The sequence below is a fragment of the Vulpes vulpes genome, chromosome 14 (genome assembly GCF_048418805.1).
Source record: "Vulpes vulpes isolate BD-2025 chromosome 14, VulVul3, whole genome shotgun sequence".
Lineage (NCBI taxonomy): Eukaryota > Metazoa > Chordata > Mammalia > Carnivora > Canidae > Vulpes > Vulpes vulpes.
Window position 1 is genome coordinate 24,388,641 of NC_132793.1, and position 21,970 is coordinate 24,410,610.

Consider the following 21,970-nt stretch of genomic DNA (forward strand, 5'->3'; position numbering starts at 1 on the left):
CCGTCGCCTGGTAACTCGCGCCAGACGGAGCGCTCCAGGTCGCCTCCTCCGCGCGCCTGCGCCTAGGCACGCTCTGCGCAGGCGTATTTCCAACGCTTGGGAGGAGAGGGCGGGGTGTCGTTCCCTTTCGCTGATGCAAGAGTCTAGTGCGGTGGTAGGAGAGGTGTCGGCAGGAGTAGCGCTGCCACCGGGGCCTGGGGTTGACCCGTCCGACTTCTCGTCCGTGCCGAGCCCACTCGAGCCGCAGCCATGTCCGGGGACGAGGTGAGGGCCTGAGCCTGGCTGTAGGGCCAAGGACTGAGGCGGAGAGCCGAACCCACCCTGGTGTGGGAGACCGGGCCTGCGGCCTAGCGGCCGGCTGCCGCCATGTGGGGCAGCCGGGCCTAGGCGGCTGGGAGCGGTAGAGCTGGTGAGGACTTCAGGGCCGCGGGCCTGGCCGCGCCCGGCTCTGCTCGGGGCCACGCCGAGGCCTGCGACCTCCTGTGGCCGGCGTTTCCGGAATTGAGAGCTCGTTGAATCGCCCTCCCAGAAGGGGGCTTGAATGCCGGTATAATGCCCCCAAAAGAACGAGATTGGGGCCGGTGACCCATGCGTTCCTTTCGTTTTGACAGTGCGGCTCTAACTCTCTTCACTAGGCGCCGGGAGTGCTGAGACGTGCCTTCCTCAGCTCCGGCGGAGCGCCTCGTTAAAAACTTTGCAGGTTGGCTTGTCCTGGTCGGTATCCACCCTTATCCTCATCCTGAGCATTATTTCTTACGACCGAGGGGTGAGGGAGATAGGACAGAGGAAAAAGATCCTTCAGCCTCAGAAAGTGACTCACCTCGGAAAGTTTCAGGGCGGGGGACCCTGAGCCTTCCTGAACAGAGAGCTCACAGAGACCTGAGCGGGAAGATCGGGCTGCGACTGGCTGGGTCTTTTTCCACCATCGTGCTTGTACCTCAGGAAATTTTCTCAAGTCCTTTTTAGACAGATTTGCTCAGTTTATGTAAAATCAAACGGTTTAAAATGAAACTTGATTTTAAATCCACGAGGCTTTCCCGAGCGTTGGTTTTTTTGGGGTAGACCCTGAATGATGCTTAGAAGTTCCACAGTAGTGGAAGGGCCTGATCAGGGTAAAGGGAGTGGTTAAGAAGGCGAGTACATGTGCTCACGGGAAGGACATTCTTCAATTTGGTTAGAGTTGAAATGGAGGTGGCGGCTAATAAATGGGAGGATTTTGAAGACCAAATTAAGGAATTTGGATTTTTTTTCTGGAGGAGGAGATTCAAATCTCAACATTGAATTTTCGTAACAATGGTATAAAATTGATATCATTTGTTATTATTCCCGTTTTAAAGATGAGAGAACTGAGGCTTAGAGAGTTGTATGATGCCCGTGATTAAAGATTAAGTGGCAGAGCCAGTAGTAGAATTCCAGATCTATGCAGTATTGCCTCCATCTAGGTAACTAGGAGGCCCTAGCTCTGTTCGGAGAGAAACCCAGAGTCTAAATGAAGTGGGTGGTTCTTGCTTAGGGGTCATGCTCTGACCTCGAAGACATTACTCTGGCTACTGTATTTCAAAATTCCCGAGAGTGGCAGTGTTTCGTGTTTGTTTTTTCTCTCCCATTTTGTAAGCCTTTAACAGTGCCCATGTAATAGTACTATTCTGTGTATAGGGTTTATGGTAAAGTACAACTGTTGTAAGGGAGATTTACTAATAGCTACAGGGGTTAGGAGAAATAGGACCATTTCAACGTAGTGATTTGGGAAGCTGGAGGATTCAGTTTTAGCAGTGAGACCAGGTTTTGAAGGAAATGGAATGTGAATAAATTATTGAAGGTTGAACAAGATTTTGTCAAGCAAAAATGGCAGGACCAGCATTCCAACAGAGGGCTTTGGAAGCCAGTAAAGTATTAAGCAGCTTAGCACTTCACAGGTCTGTCAGTCCAACTTCATTTTACAGGCAGGAAACTAGCTGACTACTTTATAGACTTGTAAGAATCAAGTGAAAAGTTGTACGTGGAAATGATTTATAAACTGCCAAAGTCTGCCCAAGAGTGGAAGTTCTAGGCTAAGATAGAGGGTTAAGGAACCTACTGTTATTTTTTTCTATTTTCTTCACATTTCCTTTTTTCTTGAAATACTTTATTGGTGTGTAGTTGACATAAAATAAATTGCATGCATTTCTTTTTAAACCTGGTAATTAAGCCAGAAACTCGCCAAAATATAACTTTCTTTAAACTAGTGGAATCATGACCTTTAAAAAGCAGTGTTCTCGAAGTATGGAAAAATTCCCTAATCTGCAGGCATTCATTATTTTTCAGACCATTTTAAGTGCTGTCAATAGCTAAGATTACTGTTCATTACCAGGCCCCATTTATTTACAAGGTGTCAGAACCATTAGGTTTTCACGCAACATGGTAGGATGTTTTACAAAAGAATCTTTAAAAAATTTTTTTTTCTGATTAAAAATGGAATGTGTGTTGTACAAAGTTTACATAACAGAATAATACAAAAAGAAATAAAAATCTCCCAGGATCCCATCACCCAGAGATGGCCATATTTAGCATTTGTTCTCACCTTGCCTCCTGGGTGTGGTGTGGCCATAAAGTTATCATCTAGGGTAAATTTTGATGGAGGAGAATAGGTGACTACTTTCATGAAGCATTTTGGCATTCTCCAACCCAACCCAGCCTGGGAAGTGGAAAGTGGAAAACTGTTTTTGAAAGCTTTGTTGAGGGCTTAGAAAAAAAAAAAAATAGCTTAAGAGATTCTGTGGTTTTTCATAAATGTGCTGTCAGCAACTGACATAAAATGTCATAAACAATGTCATAAAACATTTTGAATATAATAATTTGTAAATTGGACGTTTTAATTTTTACTCAGGACTGACCTGGCCTTTATTTTGGGGAGAGTCCTGCTCTGGGCACTACTTTGGGATCCCTGGTTTCCTTATTTTTAGATTCTACTTTGGTACGTGGTGTGAGTGTATGAGGCAATGACTTTGTCTTAAGTACCCAGACACAGTAATTGAGAGAGATGTTAATTATTTCAGTGTATAATTCTTGTGTGTTTATTACTCTTACAAGGCTACAACCAGACTGTTTCCCTGTAGACTTAAGTACAAATGGTTTTTCAGAGGATAAGAAGACAGTTGTGAGGCTGTCCTCTGATTTGAGAATCCCTTCTATCTTTGGTCTGTCTTGCTGAACAATAGTCAAAAGGTAATTAATATTCCAGAGAACTTGCTACTTGAAAAAAAATTCAATAAATTTTAAGTCCTGCCAGACAACCAGATTTCTAGTGCCTAGTGTGCTTTCTGTCCTTTTGCCAAATCTCCATATTTCAGAAAGGATAAACTAGATAACATCCCTGAAATAGATTGTAACATTCCATGTACAGTGACCCAAGACCTAGTAGGTTAGCAGTGGGGAATTTCCTCCTGTCTTTTATCCTCTTTATTTTTTTTTATATACTCTTTAAGTTTGCTCAGTAATGTTCTTCAGACTGACTGCATTTCAGAATTATTCATTTGATATGCAATTAAATTTATGTTAAGGTAGGAGAGGAAATCTTTGAAATGAGGCTATATCAATTTCTAGTATGTCTTGCAGATCCTTTATTGGGTAAGAATGATAACTACCCTACTTGATTACAGACCCTAGTTTGGTTTCAGTGTAGCTCAATTTCTCTAATGTACTTGAGTCATAAGGAAATTTAAGTTAATTAGAATCAATTTGGGGAATTTTTTTTAGAGTTTCATGTCTTGGAAATTTGATCACCCTGATTTAATGAAATTTCAGTGATAGGAATGAAGAGATACCATGCTTTGTGAACTATAAAGCATTATATAAATCATAATAATTGCTAACATTTATTGAGTACTTTTGTGTCAGGCGCTGTGCCAAGTGTTTTATATTTAATCACTCATTTAATCCCAGTAACCCTGTGAGGTTGGTTTTTGGTTCTGCTGCTGCTTTTTTACACATGAGGCATGCAGAAGGCAAGAGCTTATCTGGAGTAACGCAAGTAAGTGCCAGAGTCAGGATTTGAATTCAGTCAGTTGGGCTCGAGACCTGTGCTTTTAAGTACTTCTCTGCCACAGCAGATCATTGGACAAAATGCTAAGTTTAAGCGTGGTAGAATTTGGACAAAGATTGGTAAGGGGCTTAGAGAAAAATACTTGGGATTTGAATCCAATTCTATTTAAAAAGACCTCTTTCCATTCTACCAGGAATCTACCCTATATGTTGTTAAACTGTTGTGTCTGAATTAATAATCTTTATTTTTTTCCAAGTGATCAGTGTATACAAGTTGTCTAAAACAAGTTATAAGTTGGTTTTTCATTTATTCTCTAGAGGATGTCTCTAGTGGATGTTAGATTTAAAATAACTAAGAAAACTTTTGGGCAGCCCTGGTGGCCCAGCAGTTTAGTGCCACCTTCAGCCTGGGGTGTGATCCTGGAGACCTGGGATCGAGTCCCACGTCAGGCTCCCTGCACGGAGCCTGCTTCTCCCTCTGCCTTTCTCTATTTCTCCCTCTCTCTCTGTCATGAATAAATAAATAAAATATTTTTTAAAAATTTAAAAAAATAAAATATGAAAACTTTTAATGTTCCCAAAACAAAAAGCAAAGGAAAAGGTTGTATGGAAGTTTTTCTTACTCGGAGATTTGCTATAGGAAGGATTGCTGATGGATTTTCTTAAAGACTTGTCTGAACTTCAGCGGGGGCCAAGAGAAGTTTTTGTTTCTGTTTTAATTTTTTATCAGGTCAAGTCTCCTGGCATAGCAACCCCAAGTTACCAGCCTTAAATAAAACGTGTAACCTGGGCAGCCCCGGTGGTGCAGCGGTTTAGTGCCACCTGCAGCCCAGGGCGTGATCCTGGAGACCCTGGATCGAGTCCCACATCAGGCTCTCTGCGTGGAGTCTGCTTCTCCCTCTGCCTGTGTCTCTGCCTCTCTCTCTTTGTGTGTGTGTCTCTATGAATAAATAAATAAAATCTTTAAAAAAAAAAGTGTAACCTGCGAAGGCATTGGTTTTTTCATCCATAAAGTGGGGGACATGGTATAAGATATTGCTAAGGTCCCTTCCCAAGTTCCATGATGCATATATAAAGTCTGCAAATTTGCTCATGAAATTTAAAAGTGAAGTTGCTGTATCTCGTGAGAACTTACAAATTTAAAGGCATGTGCATGTTTCCAAACCACACCCATCTTCCCTGTCCCTTTAATAATATAAGGAAGTTTGTTGGATGGCCTTTTTGTGTGTGTGTGTGTAAGATCCTCTTTGGGACTTTAGTGCATCATACACTTTTACTTTCAAATGTATACTTTTTGAGGATACAACATATTTGGAACATGAGTATCTTTAAAAACAATCACTTGGTTCCTTTTTGTTTTTTATTGTCCTTTAAACAGATGATTTTTGATCCTACTATGAGCAAGAAGAAAAAGAAGAAGAAGAAGCCTTTTATGTTAGATGAGGAAGGGGATGCCCAGACGGAAGAAACCCAGCCCTCAGAAACAAAAGAAGTAGAACCAGAGCCAACTGAGGACAAAGATGTAGAAGCTGATGAAGAGGACAGTAGGAAAAAGGGTGAGTTGTAGATACGGAAGAGTCACTGTGGTCCTGTGAGACCTGGTTCTCTTCCATGAATGTTTTGGATTTTGTGCATACAGTGACCTCTCAGCCTGGTAAGTGAAGTTGAGGCTATTAACAGGCTGTGTGCATTGGATCTTGCCAGATTTATGACAGACTTATTCCAGAGAAATTCCTACCAAATCCACAAGTTGCAGAGATGACCAAACCTCATCATTCCAGGCCTGGTTATTCCAGTTTGACCTGTCAGATCTCTTCTCTGTTTTAATTGTGGTTGTATTTGAGTGTAAGCAGAAAGACATAGGAGTAAAATAGGCAGTTTTATGTCTTAGCAAATCTGAAAATCTGTAATAAAAGAGATTAAAATTAGAGCCTAAAATGTTTGGATTTAGACACCAGCATTAGTATTCCGTCTTGTGCTCTAACATAGACACCATTTGATTACTAGAAGTAAATGATTTAGTAAATATTATTTATGTCTGTTGAACATAAGACACTGCTGGTGATAGGGAGAACTGACATTGAGCATCTACCATATGCTAAGCGTCTTGTACCTGTTAAACTTGAAAAGTAAATTATTATTGTAATAAGATAAATTGAGTTCATAAATAGCTCCTTGAAAAATGTAGCAGAAGGATCCTAAAATATCCCTAGTGTACAATAGGGCAGGACAAATGGAGGACTTAACTGAATAAACCCATTATTACTAATGGTGGATAAATTTTCAAAATGTAGGCTTATTTTAACAAATGTCATATACTTTAATAAGGCCTTTTTTTTTTTTTAAGATTTGTTTATTTATTCGGAGAGAGAGAGAGAGAGAAGCAGGCTCCATGCAGGGAGCTCGATGTGGGACTCGATCCAGGGTCTCCAGGATCATACCCCGGGCTGCAGGCGGCGCTAAACTGCTGCACCACCGGGGCTGCCCTAATAAGGCCTTTTGTTGATTGAATGATTTTATTTTATTTATTTTTTTTTTTAATTTTTTATTTATTTATGATAGTCACAGAGAGAGAGAGAGAGGCAGAGACACAGGCGGAGGGAGAAGCAGGCTCCATGCACCGGGAGCCCGACGTGGGATTCGATCCCGGGTATCCAGGATCGCGCCCTGGGCCAAAGGCAGGCGCCAAACCGCTGCGCCACCCAGGGATCCCTGATTGAATGATTTTAGTAACACTGAGCTAAACATTAAGTTTTAGATGAAAAAAGTATAGCACTTTAGTAGCCAGTAGGGAGATAGACAAGCCAGTAAATACCTCTATTGGAGTAACAGAGGTTATATCAATATACTTGGGGGCAGCTAACCTAGTTGGAGGATAAGCTTAGAAAAGGCTTCTTGTAAAAAAAAAAAAAAAAAAAAAAAAAAAGGCTTCTTGTAGAAGTTACTTCTAACCAAGATCCAGTGAGCTGAAGATACGAGCCATATGAGAAGGCCCATGGGAGGCTTAGGTAAGAGACCACACATACTACACTAAGAAGTGGAAGTATTTTAGTTGGACTGGAACCAGGAATTAGAGTTGGTAGATGAGAAGGTAGACAGAAATGGAGAGATAAAACTAGAGAGCTTTGGAAATTGTGTTAGAACTCTTACGTTGCCATGGGAACAGTGAGGCATGGTATGGTCAGATTACTAAATAAATATTCCCAACATGTTGCCCTAACCATGTTTTTCCTATAAAGCCTTGACTTGGCCTGCCATCGTGTTCTTCAGAACTGTATAACCTTGGGTTGTAGAGAGACCACTGTACTGATTTCTAAACTCTCTATTCTGATGACTTGACTAATTAATAGCTGAATTGTTGGTTTAACTCGATTCGATGCTGTACCTTCTGCTAGTTGTTAATTTTTATGCTTAACTATCTTTTTAGATGCTTCTGATGATTTAGATGACTTGAACTTCTTTAATCAGAAGAAAAAGAAGAAAAAAACAAAAAAGATATTTGATATTGATGAAGCTGAAGAAGGTGTAAAGGTAGTATTGCTTTCTTATTGAAGGTAAAATTTGACCTCTCGAAAGGTTGCTAATGGCTGATGTTTCTCTTTGTGTCTTGTCTCTTAACAGTTTTGCTTTTGTTATTGAGTACTTGATCAGGGTTAAGATCATTTTCTTGGGATTGTGTCTGACTAGGTGTCTTAAAGGGATTATGGTTTAAAGGAATATAAGTGAGATTTTACACATTGTATTGCATGCCATTATGATGACATTAACCACACTCAGATTGGGTGAGGAGAGATATTTCTATAAGTGAGAAATCCTATGGAGCATATATTCTTAGAGTTTCTTCTGTTAAACTTTTGGTAGTATGTTGAAGGTATACAGACTTATGCGTGTTCCTCTGAGCAGCAAAAAATGAACCCCAGCTTATGATGGTTTGTGGCTGATGATTTTTTGGCTTGTAGTAGAACGGGAGCACGTAGGCTGGTTTTATGGGGTTCTCTGGTCTTTTAGGGACATGAAGCCCTGCAATTGTCCTGTTACTGGATCAGTTTCCTATATAAATATCTCAAAATTCTTTTGAACAAGGATAGGTAACTAGATGGTAGGTGGGTAAATAGGATGGATCAGGAAGGAGCTAAAGTCTGTTATTGCCTTACTTAGAGCTACTATTTTAAAAACTCTGCCCAGTAATCTTGAGCAGAGCCCACACATCTATTTTTAAAATCCGGGATAGGGGCACCCCAGGTGGCTCAGTGGTTTAGCGCCTGCCTTCGGCCTAGGGCATGATCCTGGAGACCCAGGATCGAGTCCCATGTTGGGCTCCCTGCATGGAGCCTGCCTCTCCCTCTGCCTGTGTCTCTGCCCCCCTCTCTCTCTCTCACTCTCTCACTCTCTCTCTCTCTCTCTCTCTCTCTCTCTCTGTGTGTGTCTCTCATGAATGAATAAATAAAATCTTAAAAAAAAAAATAAAATCCAGGATAATAGCAATTTTATGTGTATACAAGTGGGAAGGAGTAAGCATGAGAACATACATACACATGTACTTAGTATCCCATTTTATGCCCTCTACCCCAGTTTTTCTTTGATAAATAATTTGCTCAAACTCTAGTAAATAAGGTGTATCGCACATGTAACAGGAAATGTATATAGTAATTCATTCAGTTTTGGAAACAATGTCATAATGTTGATAGCTTGGTTAATTCAGCAGATATGTATTGATAATTGCAGTGAGTCAGGCATTGTGTGTTAATTGCTAAGGTACTGAAATGAATGAGATGTTTTTCCTGTTTTCAGAGATTATTTTAGTTCAGGGATAATTTAGAGTCCTTTAGAAGAAAATGATTTTACCTGGATTTATCTTACTCTCTCCCTGTTTGGAGATTCTCTTCTCTTACTACTATTGTAAGGAAATTGAGAAAGACATGTTCGGATTATACTGAATAAATGAGGTTTAAATATCCTGGGTAACAAGGTGACGTATCAGAGATACGCTACACAAGGTCTCGGTTAGCAAGGTTTTACTGGTCAGTTCCTCTAGTAGCTTTTGTCGAAGTGTCACTTATAAGCTCTGCTCTTAGAAGTGCTTACTTTTTTTTTTCTCTATTGAAGTCATACCATAAGAGCTTGTACCACAGACTAAGTTAATACCTGCTTTCTTGTTTATGTGTTATCCAGCTAATACACAAGTTAATTGGTTTCTGATGGCCAAATGTGGTATTGGCCACATAGCTGGATTTGGGATCTCAAGGCTGAGCGTCATTTACTCCTAGCTTATTCCAGTTTTCCTGCTAAGATTTATGAATTTACAGAGTAATTCAGGATTTCTCTGCATGTCCATAGGCACGCAAAAACAGATGTTGATAGGTAATAGTGACTTCAGGGTGGGAAAGAATGGAGAAATTAGAAGACTGGAGACTGAGACTGGACCTTTCTGATCTTCTGGGGTGTGTATGAATCATTTTAATGCCCTATTTACATCCATAACTATAGCAACTAATCTTGAGATCAAGCTTTACCTTGTCTCCATCTGTTCATCAGATGATTGTAATTCTCTGGGTTCTACCTTTTCCCTCTTCCGTGACATCATCTATTGAAATGATGCCCAAAGACCTCTTCACCGTCTGGTGCCAGGCTGACTGGTACAATAAAAAATAAATACTTGGTCTTTGTCCTCAGTTCCTGGCACACAGCTCCTAAAACCCTTGGCATCTTGAGTGATAAAAGTGCCTTTTGAGATGACTAGTGGCTGGGAGCTCTTGGATAGCTGGCTTCAGGGTGGAAGTTGTTTGTCAGAAAGATCAAGCCATGATTAGAGGATTGGAACTTTCAGGTATGCACTCCTCCAGGGAAAGGGACTGGAGATTGGGTTCAGACACCAATGGGCAATGATTTAATTAATCATACCTACCTAATGAAACCTTCATCAAAACCCTCCAACAATGAGGGTTAGAGAGCTTCAGGGTTAGTGAACACATTGGGCTGTTGGGAGAGTGGTATAACCAGAGAGAGAAGCCTTTGCACCTGTCTCCCTCTCTTTTCTTCTGTGCATCTTTTCCATTTGGCTGTTACTGAATTGCATCCTTTATAATAAACTGGTAATAGTTAAGTAAAGTGCTTTTCCAAGTCTCAGGCGTTCTAGCAGATTATTAAATGACGGTGGGGGTGGGAGGGGTGTTCTGAATTTGTAGTCAAGTAAGACTAAGTATGGGTAAAACATGGAGACCCTGTACTTGCATTGACCCCTAAAGAAGGACAGTCTTACAAGACTGAGCCATTAAACCGGCGGTCTGTCACTGAGCCCGGGTAGTGTCAGAATTGAGTTGAATTGTAAGCCACCTAGTTAGTATGAGAATTGGACAATAGCTTTGGAAAAATACCACATATTTGGTGTCAGGAAGAAAAAAACGTTTCCATTTATTGCATCAGAATACTTAGAAACATCCTTAAAATATTCCTGAATCCTGTTCCTGCTAAAAATTGTCAATCAGAAGATAAAGGAATCTTTTTTTAAAAAAACTTTATTTTAGAGAAAGAGCACCTACACGAGCAGGAGAGACAGGGAGAAGAAGAGAGAATCTCAAGCAGACACTGCACTGAGTGCAGAGCCCAACGCAGGGCTCGATCTCATGACCCCAGAGTCCCAACCTGAGCCAAACCAAGAGTCAGATGCTCACCCAGGTGCCCCGATATGGGAATCTTTTAAAGATTCCCAGGTGATTTTGACCAGTGGCTTGGTCTGGAAACATGGGCAGTAACTATAAGATCTCAAGGTTGATGGATTCAAGAAAGGAAAAGATGACACAAAAGTGTCCCAAAGAGGGGTACCTGGCTGGCTCAGTCAGAACACGTGACTCAGTCTCAGAGTTGTGAGTTCAAGCCCCATGTTGGGCATGGAGCCTACTTAAAAAAAAGTGTCTTAAAGAATTTCTAGTTTAGTTTTTAAATTTTTTTTATTTTAATTTATTTATTTATTCATGAATGGCACAGAGAGAGAGGCAGAGACACAGGCAGAGGGAGAAGCAAGCTCCATGCAGGGAGCCCAATGTGGGACTGATCCCAGATCCCGGGATCACCACCTGAGCTGAAGGCAGATGCCCAACCGCTGAGCCACCGAGGAGCGCTCCAAGAATTTCTAGTTTAAATGACAGACTTGGTGCACCTGGGTGGCTCAACTGGGTAAGTATCTGCCTTCGTTCTCCTTCTCCCCCTGCTACTCCTCCTGCTTGTGCTCTCTCTCTCTCACACTGTCTCTCAAATAAAATCTTTAAGAAGGAGGGGGTACCGGGGTGGCTCGTTCGATTAAGTGCCTGCCTTCGGCTCAGGTCATGATCTCAGGGTCCTGGGATCGAGTCCTGAGTCAGGCTCCTTGCTCAGTGAGAAGTCTGCTTCTTCCTCTCCCTCTGCTGTTCCTCCTGCTTGTGCTCTCTCTCTGTCTCATAAATAAATAAAATCTTTGAAAAAAATGACTTTATTTTTTAAAAATTTTAAAGATTTTATTTTACTTGAGAGACAGAGCACAGAGGAAGTAGGAGAAGCAGACTCCCTGCTGAGCAGGGAGCCTGACATGTGGCTCAATCCCAGGACCCTGAGAATCATGACTTGACCCAAAGGCAGACCCTTGACCAACTGAGCCACCCAGGTACCCCTATTTATTTATTTTCTGAAAATATTTTATTTATTTATGTGAGAGAGAGAGAGGGCATGAACAGGGGGAGGGGCAGAAGGAAAGGGACAAGCAGACTCCCCCCACCCCAGCACAGAGCCTGATGCGGGGCTTGATACTGGGACCCCAAGATCATCATCTAAGCCAAAGTCAGACACTTAACTGAGCCACGTGCTCCTAAATGACAGACTTTCTGAGCCAGTTTGGTTCTCATGTGAGAGACACTGCTGATCTATAATTGTGAATATGTTTTCCTCCAAAATTATGTCAGCCCATGTCATTTAAAACATAGTTGTAGAAAAAAAAAAAAAAACATAGTTGTAGTATCAAAATGTTGATTCTTATCTCAATTTTTTAGGATCTTAAGATCGAAAGTGATATCCAAGAACCAGCTGAACCAGAGGATGACCTTGACATTATGCTTGGCAATAAAAAGAAGAAAAAGAAGAACGTTAAGTTCCCAGATGAGGATGAAATACTAGAGAAAGATGAAGGTAATATGGGGGCTCATCAGCTCATTTCTAGGTTACTCAAGACTTTGGCCTAGTCTCTTTGAACAGGCTCCTTTCTTATTTTTTCCTTCTTATTTTTACTGCCTGATAATGGAAGCTGAAAGGAAAAGGTATCTAATTTGATAATGACAGTTCAAGATTTCATGGAGGAAGAATTTGGCAATCATGATTACACTAAAAACATGATAATTAAGGCTGTTGGGGAAATTACTGTAACTGGATTTTAAATAGTTTAATTTTTTTTTCTTTCTTTCTTTTTTTTTTTTTGTTAAAAGTGCTGTTTTATTAGCTCTGAGTTAGAAAACTAGTGTAATCAACAGATGGATTTTTATGGATATTGATGTTTAAGTGCTTCAGAATAGCTGGGCTTTTTTCTGCTAATTATGTTAAACATTATGTTACCTTGTGTTTCTTAAATCAAGAAATAACTCAGTGTATCCGTTATCACAAATTCCTAGAGAGGTCTCTGTTAAGGGTTATTTATGAAAGTTGTAACATCCCTGTCTTGAGGCAGTAACAGGTTGTTTGTGAGCCTTAATGCTATTATGCGGGAGGGACGACAGATGTCTTTGAAGCTTTCATTTCTTTAGATCTGCCTCCTCCCACTTTGTTACTGCCTACCCCTCATTCTTATAGTCTTTGTTATCTGTAGCTTTAGAAGATGAAGACAGCAAAAAAGATGATGGTATCTCATTCAGTAACCAGACAGGTCCTGCTTGGGCAGGCTCCGAAAGAGACTACACGTATGAGGAGGTAAGACAAATTCTCTTATGAAAAATGACTAAGGTGTTCACTAGAATTCAAAGAAGAGCAAGATCTTTATGTATTTTTTAATATATTTACTTATTAGAGTGTGTACATGGTGTAGGGGAGGAGCAGAGGGAGAAAGAGTCTCAAGCAGACTCCCTGTTGAGTGCAGAACCTGACACAGGGCTTGATCTCATGACCCTGAGATTATGACCTGAGCTTGAAATCAAATCAGATGCTTAACCAACTGAGCCACCCAGACACCCCTGAAAAGCATGATCTTTATACTGAATTGGAAGGGCCATTAAAGAACAGATAGTGAAACAGACCCAGAGAGGTAACATAGTCAGTGCACAGTATTGCCTGATACCCCTAAGTGGGGCAGCCTGCCCAGAGTTTAGCAGTCATTATGGTATTCAGTATTCCATCTGAGTCGATGATCTTCTGAGGACCTGGAGCCTCTTCGAATTGGGAGAGCAATAGAGGAAGGGAGCAACTAATTTAGGGCGAGAGTAAGTCAAGTTAGTTTGGGCTGTCCTGAGTCTTACTTTTCCACGTATCATATACTTTCCCATAGAAACAGCAAAATTAGTAGAGCTCATTCATTCATTCATTCATTCATTGAACTTTGAACTGGGTATCTGTAAGTATCCATAATGGACCAGATCCTGGTTGAGGATTGAGTCCTGCTCTTAAGGTGCTGCCAGAACATACAATGATCGGTGTGTGTGTGTGTTTAGTAAAAAGTATATACATGCTGCTGAAGTGATTACTGTTTAGTAAAATATTATGTTTGCTTTGCTTGAAGGTAAAACAGAGTGACTCAAGTGGGAACTTTATACTCCTATTAATAAGAATGTATGTGAATATCAATTGTTTTTCTATAGCTACTGAATCGAGTGTTCAACATTATGAGGGAAAAGAATCCAGATATGGTTGCTGGAGAAAAAAGGAAATTTGTCATGAAACCTCCACAGGTTGTCCGAGTAGGAACAAAGAAAACTTCTTTTGTCAACTTTACAGATATCTGTAAACTGTAAGTTGGTTAATGGAGAATCCTCCATCCCAAATACCAGATTGTCAGTGCAGTATATGTGAAATATCCTTATTGTGCACTTTGTTGCAGGTAGAAAGAAAGAATACACAAGTGGCAGGGTTGGTTTGAGTGAGGTCATAGTTCAAGTATGTCAGTTCTTTCTATTCGTAGGTCTTAGGGCTTGTTTTATCAGGCATCCAGAAGTGAGAGAAGCCAACTCATGCTGACCCAGGAGAGTGGATCCTAACCAGATGGAGTGAAGAGGGAGGAGGTTGAATGCAGTCCTCAGACAGGAGCCTAGAGAGCCTGGGGAGGTGGACAAGCTCATCAGGCTGCGGTGGGCCTGCCAAACAAGTGCAAAAGGGAGCTCCAGGAAAGCAGCTGAATTTGGTGTGCCTCTTCCTTGGATGCTCATTGCCAAGACATGATCGATGAGATTTCAGCTTTCTTAATGACCATCACATTCCATGTGTATCTTACTGCTAGGTCACTCTCTAGGCCTAGCACTTCTCACAGCTCAGCTGCATCTTTACTGACAGGCTCTTTAAGGCAACTCACCTTCTCTCTCTACTGTTTATTACTCAGTTTCATAAATGATACATGCTTATTGCAGATAAAAGGCAAGACATTGATGAACAAAGAAGAGTAATCACTAAAAATTCAGCCACCTTGAGATAATCACTTTTTCATTTTAGGCATTACTTAAAAGGTTTTAGATTTTTTGGCTGATGACAACAGTAGTATATTCTTATTTTAGAAAAACTAGAAAATAGAGACATGTTAAAGAAAATGAAAGCTCTGTAAGTCCACATTCTTATCATAGTTTAATACTTTTATGTTTAGGTAGTTTTATGCATGTAGATATTTGTAAATAAATTGGAATCATACTGTTTTTTAATCTGATTTTTTCAATATATCACAAAACTTTTACCCATGTCATTAAATAGTCTTCAGAAATGTTTTTAGTAGCATTTAGTAGAAATGTTTTTAGTACTCTAACAGTTCCTTAGTTCGATATAGTTGCTTTCGTGTTTTCATGATTAGTGCCAGAGCTTCAGAAAACATCCTGATACATGTATCTTGACAGTAACTCAGAATAGAGCCTTAGGGCAAAAATTCCCAGAATGGAATTGCTGAGTTAAAAGGAATGGGTTATTTTTGTGGCAAACTGCTTTCCAACAAACTTGTACCAATTTATACTCCCACTAGCAATGTAGGAGCTTACCTGTTCTATTATATTTTCACCAATCCTCACTCACTACACTTTGGGAAAGAATAACTTTAAGATTGTAATAGTAGTGCCTAGTTATTAGAACAAGTTCAAACAATGCCAAGTGATTAGAATTATTTTTTTTTAAAGATTTATTAGCAAGCACAAGCTTGGGGGAGGAGTAAAGGGATGGGGGAAGCAGACTCCCTGACAATTCCAGGCTTGATCCAGGACCCTGAGATCATGACCAGAGCCAAAAGCAGGAGTCAGGTGCTTAACCAACTAAGCCACCCAAGCACCCCCCATGTGAATAGAATTCAAAGTGAAAATACTGGGATGCCTGGGTGGTTCAGTGGTTAAGCATCTGCCTTTGGCCCAGGTTGTGATCCCAAAGATCTGGGATCAAGTCCTGCATCAGGCTCCCCACAGGGAGCCTGCTTCTCCCTCTGCCTATGTCCCTGCCTCTCTCTGTGTCTGTCATGAATAAATCAATCTTTAAAAAAAAAAAAAAGTTGAAAATAATGAATGGTATTGCTTTGTATTTGTTTTTTCCTCTATACTTTTTTTTTGTGTGTATATAGAGACCTGCCTTTTTCTAAAAGCAGGATAGACTGGATAACTGTTTCCCAGTTGGTGAATATTTAAGCTGTTTGCAATTTTCCTGCTCTTGTACTACCATGAAGTATTTCTCTATTGTTCCTTTTTGTTAATGAAAATTTTCAAAAGGGAAATCTGTAGGGATTAGAACAAACAGCTAAATGTCCCATTGCCTAGGTTTGGTGTGTTTTGACCTTTTGACAAATATGCTTCAGATATCTTTCTTCTTTAAAGAGAGTTTTACAGTTACAATCAAGGACATCCATGTATCTCTTTCTGATCCCTTCACCACCGTCCTTGTCAGAAAAAGAGGGTAACCTCTAAGGTTGGTGTTTACCTTTTCTGAACATGTTTCTAGATACTTACACATATGCATTTATAAATAATATGTTGCTTTATAGGCTTTAAAATGTAAATAAATGGTATCTATATATCTTTATTTCAGGGTTTGATGAACTAGGCACTAAAATTCACCAAATAGTTGAGTAATTACAGATAAAAACAGTGAACAGGATTTCTCTGACATTTGGTGAGATATCTAATGAAGGATAGTTTATATATTCCACTTTCTTTTTAGATTACATCGTCAGCCCAAACATCTTCTTGCATTTTTATTGGCTGAATTGGGTACAAGGTAAGAAACTATATTCACATTTATATAAAATTATATATAGTAGTACTGGATGTTTCAGAGGAACTTCTCATAACTTGAAAAGGATACATCACACCCTTAGAAAAAAATTCACATAATGATAACAGTAACTTTTTGGCCAGGGAGGGAAATCATTCCTGAGAGATTAGGTGCTAGGAATAGTGAACAGCATTGACAGTGGCTTGTCTAAACGCCTGCTGGTGTTCCTGTCATTAATTAGAATTCTTGTGTCTTTTTATGGAGCAGATATTAGATTTTGGAGGAAACCATTTTCTTACGTCAGAATTTATCTTCTAAATTGTGAATAGGCTATCAAAGAAATAGGCTGAGTGACTCAGGAGAAAACATTGGAAACAGAGATTGATAATTAGTTATTTCCCTGTCTTCAGGGCTCACATGTTGAAGGCATTGAACCAGTCCATCCCCATTCAGGGAGACCAGTATCCCATAGAGCCCATTCCAATGAATATGGCCATAAGTACTAGGAATCCAGAAGTCCCTTTAAAAATAACGTAGACTTGGAGCATGATGATGATGACTAACACATAATTAGTGCGTACTGTATGTCAGGTTCTGTGCCAAGCACTTTTTTGGGTACTATCTCAGTCTTTAAAATAGTTCTATGAATTTTAAATAGAAATTAATACCACCCATCTAACAGGTTCATTGAGTTGTAGTTGGTCACATAAGCTAGTTAATAATATAGTCAAGATAGTAAACTCAGCTACTTTTCTCTAGAGCTTGAGCTCTTAAAAGGCTTATAGAGATAACTAAGGTGTTCTGGTCTCTCCCTACTCAAGTCTACTTAAAACTCAGTTTGTTGGAATTGGCTACACTTGCTATGGGGTTAAGTAGTGATTTGACTAGTGGTAGATATGTAGGTTCTGTTGTAGAAGAATTGTTTTAAATGTAAATTATTATATTATTTTTAACTTGCATTAACCGAAGGAATAAAAGCTAGCAGTGTCCTGCTTCTGAGAATAATTTAGTTTTTGTAGAGGTGGGGTATTATAACAGGTTGTAACCAGTGAACTTTATGGTCAGTGGGCTAAATATTATGGGGTTGTTGAGAAAATTCAATTTGTTTTGACAGTGAATGGAAAAAATTTCCTACATCAAGCATTGGAGTCACCATAGCCTGGAGATTAAGGGTTACAGTCCATGGAGGATAATAAAGCCTTATAGTTAAAGGAGAATCACAGGAGAGGTTCTTAACAAAACAAAAGTCGGTTTTATAATGAGATACAAAACAAATATAAATTTAATGCTACCTGGATGAATTTTGTTGTTTCACTGTGATTTGTAACAAATGATAATGTCTAGCCCAGAGCTTTACCTTATCAAAAGTGCTTGTCAGCAGCTTCTTTTCAAAGTTTTTAAGCACCATTGATCAATATGTGACCTGGGATTTCATCTGTTCTTCTTTGTTGGTAATAGCTTTATAGGATAAATTCACACATTTAAATGTACAAATGGTTTTTAATACGTTGGCATAGTTGAACAACTACTACCACAACCCATTTTAGGATATTTTAATCAACCATGTGACTGAATCAAGACATTTGGTGCTTGGAATTTTTAGAGATACAGCTCCCTTCCTATTTTTATATTTATAGAACCCCTCCCCATATCTGCCTTGTACATAGTATACATTCAGGAGAAGTGTGTTTTTCCTTTGTTCAATGAATGAACCATCTCACAGTTAAGGAATCAATTTGTTTTAGATTTAATCATAAATCTGTCACTGCAAACTTAATTGGTTGAAATTGGATTTAATGTTAGGAAATACGGGTAGGTTATCAGGCACCAACTACTTAAATTTTGAAAAAACAGGTAATATAGCACTACTCCTAGAACTTGACCTATGCCATTGAATATATTTGAAATTTAAATGTATAAAAATCCTGGAATTTGTATTTTTATAGGAAACAATAACAGATACTCTTTTTTTTCTCATAGTGGTTCTATAGATGGTAATAATCAACTTGTAATCAAAGGAAGATTCCAACAAAAACAGATAGAAAATGTTTTGAGAAGATATATCAGTAAGTGTATAATTATGTTACATCACTCTAAAATGTTCTCATTAGGGGGAGACCCACAGGTTTTTAATGAAGCTAGAAAGGCTGGCCTTCAGAGTTGAGGGAAAATGATGGGAGGATTGGACAGCAAGGGGACTCTTGGAAGCTGCTTAGGGGTAGAGAGAAGGGTTTGGATTTAAAGCCCAGCAGATCAAGCTGCTGGTTAGTTCTAGGCTGAAGGCCAAGTCAGAGACATCTGTTTGCATTCAGGCCTCGCCTGCCTTTATCATCTTCCCAATCACTTAAAATTGGCCAGTCTATTCCCAACTAGGAAAGTTAATGAGTTCTGAGTGGCTCTCCTGTAGAACCAGGAATGGCATCTGGCAAGCATCCCTGCCTCCAGGATATCTGGAGTCTTTTTTTCAACCTGTGGTTTAGTACGTAAAGCATTATAGCAAACAGTTTGTCTTTTTACCCCTAGAATATCTAAGTTAAGCTAAAGCTTTCCCTGGTCTGGGTGCCAGACTGGGCTTGTGGAGTTCATTATAGAAGATGTTTTAGAGGGAAGAAACCTCTGGTGCACTGCAACCACCAGGTAATTCTGTATGTTTTCCTGCAGAGGAATACGTTACCTGTCATACGTGCCGATCACCGGACACAATCCTGCAAAAGGACACCCGACTCTATTTCTTACAGTGCGAAACTTGTCATTCTCGATGCTCTGTTGCCAGCATCAAAACCGGCTTCCAGGCTGTCACAGGCAAGCGAGCACAGCTCCGTGCCAAAGCTAACTAATTGGCTAACCACCACTGATTTTGCAAAGTGTGTTGTGGAGATTTGGCTGGACAGGTTTACCATCAGAGTGGATATACCACTGTATTAAAAACAAGATAGAAAAGCTGCCAGGTTCTTTGGCGTGTGGCTGGTTGGTCTGAAATCCTTGCAAGATGCTGATGCTCAAGCTGTTGACATACTCATTGCCTACTTTAACAACTGTCAGAAAAACATGATGGGGTAAGGCGGTGCTTTTTTAAAATCGTTCATAGACTTATGTAAAATGCAAGATAAATTAAAGTTATTATAACAGTGATTCTTTCAATTTGGTTTGTCCTTCAGTTTTCTATAAAAATTGTGCTTAATGAATTCAGGAAGAAGATTGTGCCTGGGCTCTGGCGAGGTCTATCCTCATCCTGAGAAACTGGACATTGGCAGGTTCAGCTGGGCAGCTATTTTTCTTCTCAGCTTCTCTTGAGATAAAGTGTCACATAAGGGGGTGGTTAGAGCTTGAGATCTGGGAGGACAGCCTGTTTTCAGTGTCCAGCAAACGACTGCATAGATTTGAATTCTTTTCATTATGTGAGGATTGTTGCTGCTACCTCACTGCCAAGTTCTCTAGCGTTACCACGTGAAGGAATACAAGGTGCTAGGTACTCTTCCCTCCTCAGAATTTTCTTATTGGCCACTAAGAAAATCTTAGAAACATAATAGCTTTTAAGTAAGTCTTATAACCAGCATTCAGTGAACTGAGTATAAACTATGATGCTAGAGAAAGCAGTTCTTTTTCCCAACTTCTGTTCTGGATTTGAAAAACACCCACTACAAATGTTTCTGTTTTCTATATTAAAAGTAGCTTTTCAGCCTGACCATGAGAAACCCAGAGATGATGGTGCCTGTGGTACTCTTGGTGCCTCCAGTTCTGCCTCCTGAGGATTTGGCTGAAAGGTTATTTCTCCGCTCAGCACAGGGAGAAAGATCATTTCATGTGTCTGCTGTGATCTCCCTTGTACACACTTGAGGATAAGAGCATAATGCTGTTCTCCTCGTGGTCTTGAAGCCCCAGGAGCAGTCAACTCAGCCCTGAATATCTTAACCATGTTGTTTTCAATCACTGTGACCCTTAATTTTTAAAGGACAGGCCTAGTGTTGTAAAACACCTTGGCCATGAAGTGGTGGAGGGAGCAGAGTATTCCCTTAACCCAGTAGGGCCCAAGGAGACCACATTGGCTGAGCTGCCACCACTGCCCTGATGAGCTCAACTGTTTATGATGCCATCTTCCTTCTTTTGTATCTACGCCCACAGTTCCCAATGTCCAATGTTACTGCGTGAATAAAGCAAGGATTAGTGCCTCTTGTGTTATTAGTGCTCCATTGCTTTTGTGTGTATGTATGTGTTTCATTCGTTTCTTTTTAGTTTAGTGGGATTCCTTAGGGAAGACAGGATTTTACCATCACCTGTGTGACAGGTTGGTACACAGCTGCAGTTTCAACCCAATTTTAATTTCATTCTCAAAAAGTCTCTGGACCAAAAAAACCCTTTAAGACTGATTAAAACTGAATTCAAAACTTTGGGCTGCCCTAAGTTACCCATTCACACAGTAGCATCAGCTTCATCCATCTCTACTACCTTACACCAACCAGCTCAGCTGCAGGGAACCTTCTAGAGGGTGACAAAGCAAAATGCAACTGAGGGTTTTTGATCAAGAGCCAGGTTTTGGTTGTGAGAAGGGAACAAGAACACCATTTTCAAAGTGTGTATGAGGATAGTCTTGAGAAGTGTTCCTAATTATGTAAGGGAAAAAAGAAGGGTTCCATTGGTGGTTTTAAAAAAAGTTTGAGACTAAATAGGTTCCACAACCACCTATATTAAGCTTTTAGTAGGTTGATGTGCATGTTCATGAGCACTGAAATGTGCAGTTGTATCTCTAGTCTTCAGAAAACCCTCTTCTGGCCACATTGTGGCTTACTCCTTTTCCACCTGCCTACTACATGTAAAAGTTTCCCCTCCCAGCCCACCATAGTACTTGGCACTGAGAACAAAGGTTTTTATTCACTTATGCACCCCTAACAACTGAGAGCAACCAGTGCCTAGCAAGTTGTGTATTCTAATACTTGAATGGGTTTCTTTAAAGATTTTTTGAGAGAGAGCAAGTGAGCACAGGTGAGCAGAGGGACAATCAGACTCCTTGCTGAGTGGAACTCAATGCAGGGCTCCATCCTGGTACCCCAAGATCACAACCTGAGTTGAAGTGAGACACCTAACCGGCTGAACTGCTCAGCTGCCCTCTGAATGAGTTTCTTCAAAAGCAGCATAGAATGGGGGTACCTGGATGGCTCAGTCGGTTAAGTGTCCGAAGTTTTGATTTCGATTCAGATCATGATCAGGTCATAAGATCAAGCCCTATGCTGGGCTTCATGCTGGGTGTGGAGCCTGTGTAAGTTTCTCTCCTTTTCCTCCCTTCCCCATGCTTGTTCTCTCTCTTGCTCTTTAAAGAAGGAGGGGGGGGAGGCATGGAATATGCAGATTTCTAGCTCCTTGGTAAGTGTTCTACAGAAAAAAAATGTGTGGCAGGACATCTTGAAAGAAATGCTGCTGCAGTATTCAAGGCCCCAGTTCTGACCTGACCTCCCCCACCCAGATCCTTTGCCCTGGCAATTCTTAAGGTTTCACATTTCAACAGAACGTTAGATTTTGCAATGTGTTTTTAGAATTTGGGCTTTGTAGCATGTAGACTTAT

The 21,970-nt window shown here is 40.3% G+C and overlaps 1 protein-coding gene across 1 annotated transcript; it reads left to right on the forward strand.

The window, feature by feature from the left end:
* The first annotated feature begins 61 nt into the window (after positions 1 to 61).
* On the forward strand, positions 62 to 20,587 carry EIF2S2 (eukaryotic translation initiation factor 2 subunit beta). The gene is made up of 9 exons (XM_026009870.2): positions 62 to 264; positions 5,399 to 5,576; positions 7,448 to 7,551; positions 12,039 to 12,174; positions 12,845 to 12,945; positions 13,827 to 13,975; positions 16,360 to 16,416; positions 18,394 to 18,479; positions 19,075 to 20,587. The coding sequence occupies exons 1-9, from the start codon at positions 250 to 252 to the stop codon at positions 19,248 to 19,250; spliced, it is 1,002 nt and encodes a 333-aa protein (XP_025865655.2). The 5' UTR covers positions 62 to 249; the 3' UTR covers positions 19,251 to 20,587.
* The last annotated feature ends 1,383 nt before the right edge of the window (positions 20,588 to 21,970 follow it).